The sequence below is a fragment of the Labeo rohita genome, unplaced genomic scaffold (genome assembly GCF_022985175.1).
Source record: "Labeo rohita strain BAU-BD-2019 unplaced genomic scaffold, IGBB_LRoh.1.0 scaffold_449, whole genome shotgun sequence".
Lineage (NCBI taxonomy): Eukaryota > Metazoa > Chordata > Actinopteri > Cypriniformes > Cyprinidae > Labeo > Labeo rohita.
Window position 1 is genome coordinate 45,212 of NW_026129367.1, and position 16,065 is coordinate 61,276.

The 16,065-nt window shown below is 34.6% G+C and overlaps 1 protein-coding gene across 1 annotated transcript; it reads right to left on the reverse strand.

The window, feature by feature from the left end:
* Positions 1-1,096: 1,096 nt before the first annotated feature.
* LOC127160747 (butyrophilin subfamily 3 member A2-like) lies at positions 1,097-15,360 on the reverse strand. The gene is made up of 8 exons (XM_051103401.1): positions 15,227-15,360; positions 11,421-11,609; positions 10,712-10,798; positions 10,126-10,172; positions 9,703-10,032; positions 9,252-9,593; positions 2,045-2,154; positions 1,097-1,153 (listed from the first exon to the last, which is right to left on the reverse strand). The coding sequence occupies exons 4-8, from the start codon at positions 10,151-10,153 to the stop codon at positions 1,097-1,099; spliced, it is 867 nt and encodes a 288-aa protein (XP_050959358.1). The 5' UTR covers positions 10,154-10,172; positions 10,712-10,798; positions 11,421-11,609; positions 15,227-15,360.
* Positions 15,361-16,065: the final 705 nt, after the last annotated feature.

Here is a 16,065-nt window from a genome sequence, read left to right on the forward strand (position 1 = left end):
TATAAATGTTTAATAAAAGTGCTGAATAAAGAGCTGCCTAAATTAGCTTATTTACACAAACAGATACACATGTTGTAGGTAACATTAACATATCTAACTTTACAAAAATGACTAAAATAAAACAAAAACAGTTGATCAAATTAATGCTTTCAACCCTGAGAGAACATTTGGTCTTCCTGTTAATCCACCAAGATGAGCAAACACGAACAAAGAGTAACCAAAGAGTTGCCTTTGACCATGGTATTTTGTTTCTATACTATGGAAGTCAAAGTCTACCAGTCACTCTTTGGTTACCAACATTTTTCAAAATATCTTATACAAGATAAACTCTTGTATTCTTATTTTTAGGTGAATTATCCCTTTAAAAAAAAAAAAGGGCCCTGAGATAGTAACGGAAATGTGTTGAGAACTCATGATCCATTAAACATTAAACCATCCATTAAACTTGCTAAATACATTGTGTACACTGAATAGGTATAGTTATTGTTTTAATGTAAAACGTAATATGACCTTGAGTTAAAAAAAAATAAACATTTAAAATTGTGATTTTAAATAACAAAAAAATTCAATGATTAAATCGGATGTCATAGAAAAAAAATTACTCTAGACACAAAAATCAAGAATAATTCCAGATGTTTCCAACATGACATCAAAAAAACGGATCATAAATGGTCAGTTTTAGTCTTAGTTAAATCAGTAGTAGTATTAGTAGTAGTAGCAGCAGCAGCAGCAGCATGTCTCCTACGTCGGTAAATTACATAATTGTTGCTTTGCAGTCTGTTTTCCAACCTCCTCTGACATGTTTGTAGTAAAAGTTCTGCTGCGAGTGATTCTGATGGTCTTACTAGTACCTGTGATGTTCTTGATGGTCTTACTAGTACCCTGCTAGTACTTATATTTTGGGAGGGTCTAGGGAGGGGGTGTCTTGTGAGGGCAGGTCTTGTAAAAATAGTCTGTTTTTGTTGAATGCTTTTTGGGGTTAACATTATTGATTCTACTACTGCATTGACTTTTCCTACTGAAGTTACTGATTCTGGTGTTTTTAGCCTTTGCAGAACCTGTGATGACATAACTAGGGATGATAACTCTTGCCCAGTTACAGTATTCCCTTCTCTTGTTCGTCTTGTGTTTTGATCACCACTCTCTCTTTCCACTGCAACAAAGACACATTTTTAAAAATAATTTTAGAATAATGACATTATATAATATATTAATGTAAATACACATTGTAGTTCTCTTTAATATTTCTAAAATATTTTTATAACTACAACCTATTACACCCACCTATGGCTCTGGGTTCTGTCTTCTCTATTTCTGGTTTCTCCAGTGTGCTGTCATTACTCACTGAAGCAAATCACAAGACATTAAGAAATTTAATCATGTCATTCTCTTTCAAATTTGCATTCAAAACAGTCAAAGATATTGTACATACAGTAATTCCCATTTCATTGCTGTTACAGTAAAACAATCAAGAATCTTATCTTATCTTTTAAAAATCTGAGTGTTTGAAATGGTGTCTTACTAGATGGGCGACCTCTTTCCATACTATTTCTACGTCTACGTTTAGTTGTAAGATCTAAAACAAAAAAGATAAACAAAATTAGAGGATGTTTCTAAACTCTGTCATGTTGTTTTAGATCTTCTCAATTTACTTTTTTCTTAACAGCGTGATTTATAATAATCTGGAGGATGCTGATCTGTGTGTCATTACTATGTAATGTACCAGAGGAAAGACTCTCCTGTTCCCTAAGCTGGTGCTCCTGTCTCATCCATTCTTCACATTGCTCTGAAAATGTCTTGTGTGTCAGAGTTTGTGTGTCAGTGCTACTTTCTCCCACTGCAAGAAAACACAAAATTTTGACATTTTGACAAAAATCATCTCATTTAAAATGTCAATCACAAAAATTTTAAAAAGCAATTAAAAATTAAATAAATAAATGTCTCTTCAAATCATGCATAAATAATTACAATTCCATTACAGTTTCAGTAACACAGTACTATTGCCTGATTATCCTCAAACATTCTCATTGTATCTTGGACTTACCATTATATTTCTCTCCTCTGTATACGTGCCCCCATAATTGGGTGTTTTTTGAAATGTCAGCTCATCAGCCTGATGCTTACTTTTGTGTGTATGCTCATGCTTTTGAAGCTCTAAAATGAACACATATTAAGGTGAGCCCATTACCATTTTATAGCAGCTGTATTTGAAAGAAAAAAAAAAAAAACCTCCAGAGACATAGAAGTGACATGAAAGTACCAGTATGATGCCATAGACAGCAGTCAAATATGTGACCCTGGACCACAAAACCAGTCTTTTATGCCAAAAATCATTAGAATATTAGGTAAAGATCATATTCCATTAAAATATTTTGTCAATTTTAGTAATATTATTTACATTGTAATATGATTAGTAATATGCATTGCTTCATTTGGACAACTTTAAAGGTGATTTTCTCAATATTGTGATATTGAAAATTTTTTTGCACCATCAGATTCCAGATTTCAAATAGTTGTATCTTGACCAAATATTGTCCTATCCTAACAAACTATACATCAATGGAAAACTTTTTTATTCAGCTTATAAATAAATATAAATCTCAGTTTTGTGGTCCAGTGTCACATATATGGCTTAGCAATCATTGAATAAAACATTTAATCACTCTATGCCACAACCCACCATTCACCATTCAGAGAAATGAGTATTACAATATAAAAAAATATTGCAATATTTTACAGTAGGTTACTGAAGTGTCTAACATTAAATAAATTTGGCTGCAGCTTACCTCTCACTTGCAAGTGAATTACTTCTGTCTTTTGACATTGATTATGAAAAAGTTTGCATGTATAGTCTCCTGAATCTGACTGATTAACATTACTCAAACACAGAGTAAGATTTCCTCTCCTCAGCTCCTGCGTGGACAGACTCACTCGGTTCCTATAGTCATTGTTTGTCATCTCCCGCCCGTTCTTATAGTGATAAATGAGCTCTGTTCCTTTAAACCATCTGATGTCCATGGACACAGCATTGGTTTCAGGTAAGAGATGAGCAGGTAAGATGATGTCTGATGCAGAGTCAGTGCACACAGGGCCAGTAGGAACCACAAGTTTGAAGTCTTGAGCTGGACAGAGAATTTTAGCTGCTTTAACCATGCTAATGAATGACAGTGAAACAAAATTAAATTTGATAATTTAGTAGTGAAAGAAAACCCCCCAATGCAGAACACTTACAGCAGATATGGAGAAAAATATATTCCTTTATAGTTTGACATCCATGGGTGACCTCACAAATATAGATGCCTCTCTGTGACCTTCCGACGTCTCTGATAGTCAAAGACACATTTCCAATGTTTAGCTCCTGCAATGAGAAACTTGCTCGATCCTCATAGTGTCTGCTCACTGTCACCTGTCTATTCTTATAATGACAGACCAGATCAGTCTTATTCCACCACTTGATCTCCATTGAAGCAGCACTGATAGCTGGCTTAAGATGACACGACAGAACAACATCATCTCCAGGATCACAAAATACAATGTCAGATGGGGAAACAAGAGCCAACTCTGAAGAAGAACAAATAAATAACTAAACATTATTTCTGTGTCAACCGTGTTATTATACAGTGAAATCATTAGTGACAGATCATTTTGACTTGCCTTGCCCAGTTTTTGACACTCCAGCCATTTTTAATATTTCTGGATCTCTGAAATGGAAATATCACAGTAAGCTTATCTGACAATATAAATGTTTTCATGAATGTCCACATATTTTGTTTAAAACATATAACAATCTTAAATAAGACATAAATCAACTTTGTTAAAAAATCTCTTTAATATCAAATAAAACAAAATTTAAATATAAGAAAAAAATAGGTTTTAGTTACACAACATTTTAAGTTTATACTTTATTAAGCATTTACTAAGCATTTCTTCTGTTACAATCTTGCAAATTTTATCATTTATTTTCACATATTAACAACATCCTCTAAAGACGGGTCTCCTTATTGAAAAGCAGGTGACTAATTAATAACTAATAAACAAATTTGCAAAAAGGCCCACCATCCAAACAACAAACCTAAAAAAAAAAAAAAAAAAAAAAAAAAACAATAATTGAATCATTAAATTTGAGAAGGTTGATGTCGATCATTACATCGACTGGGCTCAGCAACTTAATGTAAACGCATATTTCAATACAGTAACACTAAGAAAAGCATATTTAATTTAAATGTGCCATAACAAACCTGCAACATCCATAAGGTGCATACTGAGTTTGAACCTTTACTATGCACTAACTTTAAGCGTTTTGTGTATACCTTAATAACGCTTAATGTAAAATTACCGTCTTTCCACTTGGATTATGGTGCCATTATTTTAGCAGTAGAGAGAGACGAGAAATCTGAGAGAACATACTGCACTGATAGGTGTTTTAGGCTCGATAAGCTTTATCAAATGTCCTATTAAAAAGTTTAGGCTATTTCAGAATAGACAGAAAGGAGGAAAGAAAGAAAGTTACCTTTATGATTGCTCCAGCTTTTGTTCAGTCAATTTAAAATCCAAAGGTGAATTGTCTCGCGTTATTCTTTACTTTCTCTTTCACCTAAATGTCACATTTGTACGATAATGCCCGAGATATGCGAATAGCAAGATTGTTATTACCGCATAAATGCTAATTACTTTGTTAAAAGAATATATATTGTTTACGTAAAAACCGAATATTCGATGCAGAAACATGCATTTACATAAGCACATGTTCACTGTTTAAAAAAAGATGAATGTGTCGTTGGCGGGAAACTTTTAAACGTCACAGTCAGAAGTTGTCACAACTGTCACCTGACCAGGAAAAAAACTTGGCAGATACAAATAAGCATTTACAATGCAGTTTTGGTAACATCAAGACATAGCGTTTTATTACATACGATATGATATGTAAATAGTTTTCTGTAACGCATCTTTTTTCGCGCTTTCTTGATCCACTTTATGTATATGTATATATATATATATATATATATATATTGGCCATCTTTCCATCTCAGACGTCTCAGGGTACTTGGGGATATTTCAAGACTCATTGTCATGGCGTTGTTTGAATGTCTTACCACTAGAGGGAGCTCTTTACTGAACAAAGATGAACCAAGATACAGAATGACATACATTTACATACATATACATATACATATATACACACACACACACATATATATATATATATATATATATATATATATATATATATACAGGTCCTTTTCAAAAAATTAGCATATTGTGATAAAGTTCATTATTTTCTGTAATGTACTGATAAACATCAGACTTTCATATATTTTAGATTCATTACACACAACTGAAGTAGTTCAAGCCTTTTATTGTTTTAATATTGATGATTTTGGCATACAGCTCATGAAAACCCAAAATTCCTATCTCAAAAAATTAGCATATCATGAAAAGGTTCTCTAAACGAGCTATTAACCTAATCATCTGAATCAACTAATTAACTCTAAACACCTGCAAAAGATTCCTGAGGCTTTTAAAAACTCCCAGCCTGGTTCATTACTCAAAACCGCAATCATGGGTAAGACTGCCGATCTGACTGCTGTCCAGAAGGCCATCATTGACACCCTCAAGCAAGTGGGTAAGACACAGAAAGAAATTTCTGAACGAATAGGCTGTTCCCAGAGTGCTGTATCAAGGCACCTCAGTGGGAAGTCTGTGGGAAGGAAAAAGCGTGGCAGAAAACGCTGCACAACGAGAAGAGGTGACCGGACCCTGAGGAAGATTGTGAGAAGGACCGATTCCAGACCTTGGGGGACCTGCGGAAGCAGTGGACTGAGTCTGGAGTAGAAACATCCAGAGCCACCGTGTACAGGTGTGTGCAGGAAATGGGCTACAGGTGCCGCATTCCCCAGGTCAAGCCACTTTTGAACCAGAAACAACGGCAGAAGCGACTGACCTGGGCTACAGAGAAGCAGCACTGGACTGTTGCTCAGTGGTCCAAAGTACTTTTTTCAGATGAAAGCAAATTTTGCATGTCATTCGGAAATCAAGGAAAGCCAGAGTCTGGAAGAAGACTGGGGAGAGGGAAATGCCAAAATGCCTGAAGTCCAGTGTCAAGTACCCACAGTCAGTGATGGTCTGGGGTGCCATGTCAGCTGCGGTCAATGCAGCTAGCTATCAGGAGATTTTGGAGCACTTCATGCTTCCATCTGCTGAAAAGCTTTATGGAGATGAAGATTTCATTTTTCAGCACGACCTGGCACCTGCTCACAGTGCCAAAACCACTTGTAAATGGTTTACTGACCATGGTATTACTGTGCTCAATTGGCCTGCCAACTCTCCTGACCTGAACCCCATAGAGAATCTGTGGGATATTGTGAAGAGAAAGTTGAGAGACGCAAGACCCAACACTCTGGATGAGCTTAAGGCCGCTATCGACGCATCCTGGGCCTCCATAACACCTCAGCAGTGCCACAGGCTGATTGCCTCCATGCCACGCCGCATTGAAGCAGTCATTTCTGCAAAAGGATTCCCGACCAAGTACTGAGTGCATAACTGAACATAATTATTTGAAGGTTGACTTTTTTTGTATTAAAAACACTTTTCTTTTATTGGTCCGATGAAATATGCTAATTTTTTGAGATAGGAATTTTGTGTTTTCATGAGCTGTATGCCAAAATCATCAATATTAAAACAATAAAAGGCTTGAACTACTTCAGTTGTGTGTAATGAATCTAAAATATATGAAAGTCTGATGTTTATCAGTACATTACAGAAAATAATGAACTTTATCACAATATGCTAATTTTTTTGAGAAGGACCTGTATATACTAAACAGGGAAACCACATGACAAAACAAACCAATGAGAGCAGACACAAGTAACCAAGGAACCAATCAGAATATAGCACACAGACAAGGGTGACACATGACCAGATAACATAAGAGGCAACATAGTTGGATGAACTGGTTTTCTTAGTCTTCGCAGAACCTATGATGACATATCTGGGAATGATAACACTTGCCCACTGGCGGTTATCCATTCTTTTGTTGGTCTTGTAGTTTGATGACCACTCTCTCTTTTCACTGCAACATAGACACAGAAGCAAATGCATGATTCTGAACTAAATCACAAAAACAAATGTAGTTGTAATGGTACTGAAAATCACCCATTCACCTAAAACAAACAGGACAACAGGAGACTAAAACGCAGGTTTTAAAAAAGTATTCGTCATGCAAAGCAAAAAAATATATAAAATTCTCAAGTTACAGAAAATTACAATATTAATATAATAATTTTATAATAATAAAATTATATAATATATTAATGTAAATACATATTGCAGTTCTCTTTAATATTACACTAATATTAATATTACACTCACCTATAATGGTATTACCTCCCTCTAATGGTTCTCTCTTCTCTATTTCTGGATTCTCCAGTGTGCTGTCATTACTCACTGAAGGCAATCACAAGACATTAAGAAATTTTATCATGTCATTCTTTTTCAAATTTGCATTCAAAACAGTCAAAGATACTGTACATGCAGTAATTTCCATTACATTGCTGTTACACTAAAACAATCAAGAATCTTATGAGTGTTTGAAATGCTGTCTTACTAGACGGGCGATCTCCATCCGTACTATTTCTACGTCTACATTTAGACGTAAGACCTAAAACAGAAAAGATAAACAAAATTAGAGGATGTTTCTAAAGTATGTTGTTTTAGACATTCCCAATTTACTTTTTCTTAACAGCGTGGTTTATAATAATCTGGAGGATGCTGATCTGTGTGTCATTACTATGTAATGTACCAGAGGAAAGACTCTCCTGTTCCCTAAGCTGGTGCTCCTGTCTCATCCATTCTTCACATCGCTCTGAAAATGTCTTGTGTGTCAGAGTTTGTGTGTCAGTGCTACTATCTCCCACTGCAAGAAAGCACAAAATTTTGACATTTTGACAAAATCATCTGACTTAAAATATCAATCACAAAAAAAAAAAATCAATTATAAATTAAATAATGTCTCTTCAAATCATGCATAAATAATTACAATTCCATTACAGTTTCAGTAACACAGTACTATTGCCTGATTATCCTCAAACATTCTCATTGTATCTTGGACTTACCATTATATTTCTCCTCTGTATATGTGCCCCCATAATTGGGTGTTTTTTTGAAATGTCAGCTCATCAGCCTGATGCTTACTTTTATGTGTATGCTCATGCTTTTGAAGCTCTGAAATGAACCAAATATCAAGGTGAGCCCATTACCATTTTATAGCAGCTGTATTTGAAAGAAAATTAAAAAATAAACTCCAGAGACATAAGGAGAGACATAAAAGTACCGGTATGACATAGACAGCAGTCAAATATACATATGGTTTAGCAGTCATTAAGTAAAATTGAATCACTCTATGCCATAACCCATCATTCAATATCAAGTATTACAGAGAAATAAGTATTACCAGTGTTGGGGAAAGTTACTTTTGCATTACAATGCATTACAATTTTGCATTATTCCCTGAACAAGTAACTAATTACGTTACTTAGTTACTTTTTATGGAAAGTAATGCGTTACGTTACTTTTGCATTACTTTTTAAATCTGGGCAGGGCTTGATTATTTGTTTTTAATATAAAACAATTCTAATGTAAAAGCCATTTTACACCAAAAGTGAAATGAATTCACCTCAGGCTGAAAGAAAAGTACAGGAGATCACTCTTCAGCTATAAAAAAAAAAACTAACATTTTTGCTTATTAGTATGGTTGAATTGCATCATTGAAGGTCAGAAGCAAAGGCACTGGTTAATAAAAAGGGATTAAATACATAAAGGATATTTTTTTATTTAACATATTTAATTATTGCAGGGTTGCATCATATTCTGAGTTTGCATTTTTTATTCATTTTGAGGAATACTAATCTGTTTTTGAGAGTGAGATAAATTAATGCATGTTCACATTTAGTCTAGAATACAGTAACATCATGTTTACTCCCAATTTCCCAACAGGAGACTTGTCAATCAATAAATGGGGAAAAAAGTAACTGACGTTACTTATTTGAAAAAGTAACTCAGATATTTTCTTAGAAATTCAAAAGTAATGCGTTACTTTACTAGTTACTTGAAAAAAGTAATATTATTACATAACTCACATTATTTGTAATGTGTTACCCCCAACACTGAGTATTACAATATGAAAAATACTGCAATATGTTGTAACAGTAGGCTGCTGAAGTGTTTTACATTAAATACATTTCGCTGCAGCTTACCTCTTACTTGCAAGTGAATTACTTGTGTCTTTTGATATTGATTATGAATAAGTTTGCATGTATAGTCTCCTGAATCTGACTGATTAACATTACTCAAACACAGAGTAAGATTTCCTCTCCTCAGCTCCTGCGTGGACAGACTCACTCGGTTCATTGTGAGTCTGTCATTGTTTGTCATATCCTGCCCGTTCTTATACTGATAAATAAGCTCTGTTCCTTTAAACCATCTGATGTCCATGGACACAGCATTGGTTTCAGGTAAGAGATGAGCAGGTAAGATGACGTCTGATCCAGAGTCAGTGCACACAGGGCCAGTAGGAACCACAAGTTTGACATCTTGAGCTGGACAGAGAAATTTAGCTGCTTTAACAATGCTAATGAATGACAGTGAAACAAAATTAACTTTGATAACTTTAGTAGTGTAAGAAAAAAACCCAGGCAGAATACTTACAGCAGATATGGAGAAAAATATATTCCTTTATAGTTTGACATCCATGGGTGACCGCACAAATATAGATGCCTCTCTGTGACCTTCTGACGTCTCTGATAGTCAAAGACACATTTCCAGTGTTTAGCTCCTGCAATGAGAAACTTGCTCGATCCTCATAGTGTCTGCTCACTGTCACCTGTCTGTTCTTATAATGACAGACCAGATCAGTCTTATTCCACCACTTGATCTCCATTGAAACAGCACTGATAGCTGGCTTAAGATGACACGACAGAACAGCATCATCTCCAGGATCACAAAATACAATGTCAGATGGGGAAACAAGAGCCAACTCTGAGGAAGAACAAATAAACAACTAAACATTATTTCTGTGTCAGTAGTGTTAATATACAGTGAAATCATTAGTGACCGATCATTTTGACTTGCCTTGCCCAATTTCTGTCACTTCAGTCATTTTTAATATTTCTGGAACTCTGAAATGTAAAAACAAAAAAAAAAAAAATCACAGTAAGCTTATGGCAATATGAAATAATCTTACAATATGAATGATTTCAAGGATGTCCTCACATATTTTGTTTAAAACATAATCTTAAATTACATATAAATCATCATTTAAATTTAAGAAAAAAATAGGTTATAGTTACACAACATTTTAAGTTTCTAGTTACTTAAAGCTATATGGGTAACTATAAAACAGTCCCTCCATGAAGCAGTTCTTCTATTGCAAAGCAGATGACTAATTAATAATTAATAAAAAAATAATAATCATTTAAAAAGCCCAACACTCAAACAACAAGCATAAAATAATAATAATAAATATAGCTGCAAGCAGCGATGACGGGCCCTCGCCGCCAGCGCAACCGCATCAGACAAATGGTGTCCAGCGGGCACATGCATTGACAGTAACCCTGTGGCAGTTTGGATTGAAGGGTTACAGCAATGAAAGTGTTAAAAGCAAAATGCATTTAAATCATTCTGATAGACTGAGAATGAGCTGAAAAAGATTCCTTACCCTATGAGTCATCTTGTGTTCATCCTTGGTATTACAGTCTTCATCAGCCAGTTTACAAGTGTGATATTTTAAATGTTTTTGCAGTCCCTGAAAACATGATAAACATATTTCCTAAGAATGACTTATTTTTCATATGTAAAAAGTTGTGAATAGTTAGGATATTGCACTTTAAATGCACTCTGTCTCTCTCACACACAAACACAGCCACTCAACTACCCCCAGTCACACTTACACACACATACAGACAGTTAATCCCATCCCCCGACACAGAGTTAGAGAGAGAGAGAGAGTTAGAGTGAGATCAGATGTTTACATTTTTTTTTTTTTTTTCTATTTTTAGTAGACCATTTTATATCGATGGAAGTAAGCATTTATTTCTCAGAATGACTAGTTCTATGTATGAAAAAAGTTTTAAAGTGTTTGGATGCTGCATTTTAAAATTACAGTTATGTTTTTTACTGCTACTTTAATAAATCACTATAAATCAACCATTCAAGATATCCCAAATCTGTTCACAATTTAACATCTTCAGTATGTTGAAAAAAGTTTGGCGTGAACTACTTATTCCTGCTTGGAGGAGTATGAATTTATTTAAAGCCTGATTTTTCCAAAAATCCACATTCAAATGAAAATAGCAGACTTCCTGTTGATTGCAGCTAATGGGTGTAAATTAGAAAGTTGTCTGGCTTGATGAGACCAATATACATACCGAGTTTGGTGTCTGTAGCAAAAACTAACCCCCCTCCACACACACATTTGGGAAGGTGTTCCAGGGGGCGCTGTAGAACCCCTGTGCCACGCCCGGGTCCCAGTCTCTGCAGTGTCCTAATGACCGCAGATTCCAATGTGTGTGCTGATTTTCAAGAGTTTTTGAGCATGTTAAGGCCCCCAAAATGCCCTGGATAGTCAGAAAAAAATACAAATAAAATAATCATAATAATAATCTGTAGGGGATCAATAAAATAAAAATCATACAATAATTGAATCATTGAATTTGAGAAGGTTGATTGTGTCATTCATTACATCGACTGGGCTCAGAAACTTAATGTAAACGCATACTGCAATATAGTAACACGAAGTAAAGAATATTTTATTTAAATGTGGCATTACAAACCTACAACATCCAGGGGCGGATCTAGAAAATAATTTTTAGGGTGGCAAAGGGGTGGCATGTTGTCTATGAGGGGTGGTTTTTGGGGATTTATAGTCTGACATACACAGTTGTGTTCACAAATATTGCATTACCATTAAGTAATCATTTATACCATTTAAAATGAAAAATAACATTTCAATATCTATCATGGCACCAAGCCAATAAACAATACAAGAAAACTTTATATACTAAAACAGGTTGTAAATGTTTCTGAGCGTATATCACTAAAGAAGACAATTCTATTAAATTACTACTCAGATGTTTTAGAGCAAGTTTAAGATGTAAATGTCGATGATTTAATGTTAATTTCCTAACATTGGAAAAAAATATAATAATATCAAAGCAGTGAAACTGTATAAATTTTCTGTTATTAAGAGAGGTGGGAATGTCTGTAATCACTCATAACACACTATCCACCATATAATCTAGCAACACCCCAGCAACTGCATAGCAAGAGCCTAGCAACCACCCAGAATATCCTAGCAGCCAACTCGCAACACTTTAGCAAACATCTAGAACATGTAACTAACCAATTGTTTTTAAACAAGACTGTAAGACAAGCCAGCATACATTTGTTTTTCAAACATTTCAGTCTAGTTATTACAGGTATTCTTAAATGATTACACACAATTTAAATACACAGATGACTTTCCTGCCCAGTGAACACTTGCGAGATCAATAACACAACAACAACAACAACAAAACCTCTTATTAGGAATTATTTTGCAACTCATTGTCTATTACAGTATACAACATAGATTGATAATTCAGCAATGAACTTTTGGGAAAAAAATAATTTTCTTTTACTACCGTAAAGTAATCTTGCAGCAGATGAAAAAAGAACTAGAAAAGTCAAATTACCAAAGAACTGTATATGAACTTGGTATGCACCACAATACAGTACAGTAAAAAATAAAATGAATAAGTAAATTCAGCGTCCTCTGCACATTTGGCTTCATTTCATTGCAGTATACAGCAGGGGCGTCGCTAGGGCTAATCATTCGGGGCTCGAGCCCCGAAAGTTTTTACTCCAGCCCCGAATGTTTTTTGAAGGCCCTATATTTACACGGAATTTGTCAAAGTTTGAACTAATTAATTAAAAGTTGGTCATTAAACTTAAATCAAGTCGCGATAGGGACTAGTATCTGTAAATATTATGCCGCAAAAGACTGTTTAAATATGAATCCTGCATGTTCTGCATGTCTTTTTATGAATGAACTTCGTTTTCTACACATGTAATACTGACACGCGCAGTGATTTCAGCGTCTGCCGTTTCACTAAATGAGGACATAAATACATTAGTCACTTCATGAGCATTTCACTGTTTCATTTGAGTAACACAAGCTCAAATATATACACAGAAATGTAAAGGTATTCACGGCAAGTCGGCAACCCGTCAAAATAAAAGTTCAAAGAAAACTTTATTCATCATTCAGTATAATGTACGTGCCTACTACTACTACTATTAATTAATAAAAATGAATACATTTTTTTTCACACAATATTTCTTCCATGTTTTACATTTTAATAGTAAATCCCCTTTATTTGCCAAAAATAAAATATAATTTTCATTAAAAGATCAATTAAATCAATATTTTATACCTTCGTCTGATAACCAGAAAAATACACAATACAGAATTCCATAAGGCTACTGTAAAAATAAATAAAAGCTATTTTAATGCATTCAGATAAACAGACATGCTAAAACATATCTGGTAACAATAAAACGTAAAGTCAGAAAAAAATAAAACATTTCATAGGGTCCCAAACATGTACATTTTCTTAACTTTTGATAAATTGACCGTAAATTGTATAAGATTCATGGTTTTAATTAATTACACATGATTAATTACATTTTGATTAATTAAATTAAATTTAACCATTAAAAAGAAGACCAGAAAAATGAAAACATAAATAAATAAAACGGAATTTGGGAATAAAAATAGTGCCCTATTTTTGCATGCAACTATATATTTGTTAGAGTTATAATACATTTTCAAATGTATTATTTTATTTGTCTAACATTTGTAATGTTATAATTTTGTTATAATACTTTGATATGTTTGCTTATTTGCAGTGATTATTATTTACTATTGTTAATAGTGTTACAAGGTCTTTAACACTCAGTTTAATGCCCCCGGACCCACCTAGAAGGATCCAGGTTCAACCACTTGTGTCTAACAAAATCTTATGTGAGCATGATGTGAGCTCCCACCAACTACCACCAGCCCCTGATGTTTTGGCAATAGCCCCGGATGTTTTAAAATCCTAGAAACGCCCCTGGTATACAGTACTATAGCAGTTTCTTGGTCTCCTGACACAAGGTATCCTGCCAGTATATTTTTGTGTATTTCTCAGTTCTGCAAACATGCAGGAGTTTACCCAATGATTCGTTCTCTTTCCGGTGTTGGATGCAGAGATTCTTATTGGTGTGTGATCAGTTTTGCTACTTAATGTTTAACTTACTTATTGTTAAACTTTTGAGAAACGTGTCTTTGTTTTTAGCACTGAATGAATGATTTGGGAATATAAGACAACAGTTACATTGTGTTAACAATCGAGAAAACTACAATACGACCAGATGTTTACCTAACTCTGCTATTAGTTTCCGCGATCCGCATCTTTTTATTGATTTAATGCTACTATTGTTTCGTCGGATAAGACAAAAAGGCCCATATCCATGAAGAAAGTGGAGCGAGCGGTCAGAGAATCGGATCACTAAACAATTACGCGATAACCGGACGGGATCAGATTTCTCAGAGGACTCTGAGTTAGCCGAGAAGCAGTAATTATCTGATTCACGAACAAATGTAAAACAATTCTTTAGTGAACTGGGCCGCGCTTTGTGTTTTTGACTCAAAATGAACCGGTTCATAAGACTCATTTGTTAATAAAGTCGAATACACTGAGCGCGCTACGTGCGCGTGCAACTATCGTGCACATCTTATTGAAAGACGTGCTTTTTTGCCATTAATTTGCGTTACGCTGTCATCGCTGCGGCTGAAAAGTAGCACATGAAACTCTTCTTACATTTATATTTTATTCTGTGATAATTCTGGGGTTTTCTTAAGGAGTTGCCGCCCCTTGCAATATCCATAACGTGCATACGGAGTTTGAACTAACGTTTTGTATATACCCATATTTATGTGTTGGAGAAAACGCTTAATGTAAAATTATAGTGCCATTGTTTTAGCAGTAGAGAGAGACGAGAAATCTGAGAAAACATACTGCACTGATTGGTGTTTTAGGACATTAAGTCTCGATAAGTTTTATCAAACGTCATCTTATAAAGTTTAGGCTATTTTAGAAGGCTAAAGGTATTCACAAAACGAAAGAAAGAAGGAAAAGAAAATTGTCTCTACCTCTCGCGTTATTCTTTACTTTCATGCAGATTTCATTTGCTTCGATCCAGAAACATGTATTTGCATAAGGGCATGTTCACTGTTTAGGGAGGAACATACATGTATCGTTGGCGGGAACCTTAAAACGTCACAGTTGTTGTCACAACTGTCACCTGACCCGGAAAAAAACTTGGTAAACATGGTGAAGTTTTGGTAACATCAGGACATAGCAGTTACGTTACATACGACATTATTTTTATATTTAATTAATGCACCTGTATGAGTGTGCTTGTACTAGAGTATTTGCCCCTTTAACATTTACATTTTTTTTTTTTTTTCACTTTTCAGAAAGAAGTAAATCATGAAACTTTCTTTGTCCATCTTTCCATCACCCACGGCTCAGGATACCCGAGGATATTTCAAGACTGAATGTCCTGGGGTTGTTTGAATGTCTTTCCACTAGAGGGAGCTCTTTACTAAACAAAGATGAACCAAAGCCTTTAAGATCCTGTTGTCAATCCACAGACAATTTCATAACAGATGAAAAAATACAGAATGATTCACCTGCTTCTCAAACTCACACTGAACCTGAGCAACATCCAGCAGAACAACAGACACACAAGCTTGTTAAAATCCTATTATACCAAAACATATGTAAAGTACTTTTATTGAAACTGAAATGCTCCAAATAAATTAAAGTTGCATAAAATCTGCAAAATAGTTTAAAGATGCTGTTTCCCATACATTTGCTCTGTCTCTGTTTTTGCAGATCTGATGAACTTGAGTGGCATGAAAGTGTCCTTGCTGTGTCCAGACTCGCTCAGCAAACTTCCTCTCAACTTCTCTCATCTCAACTTCCG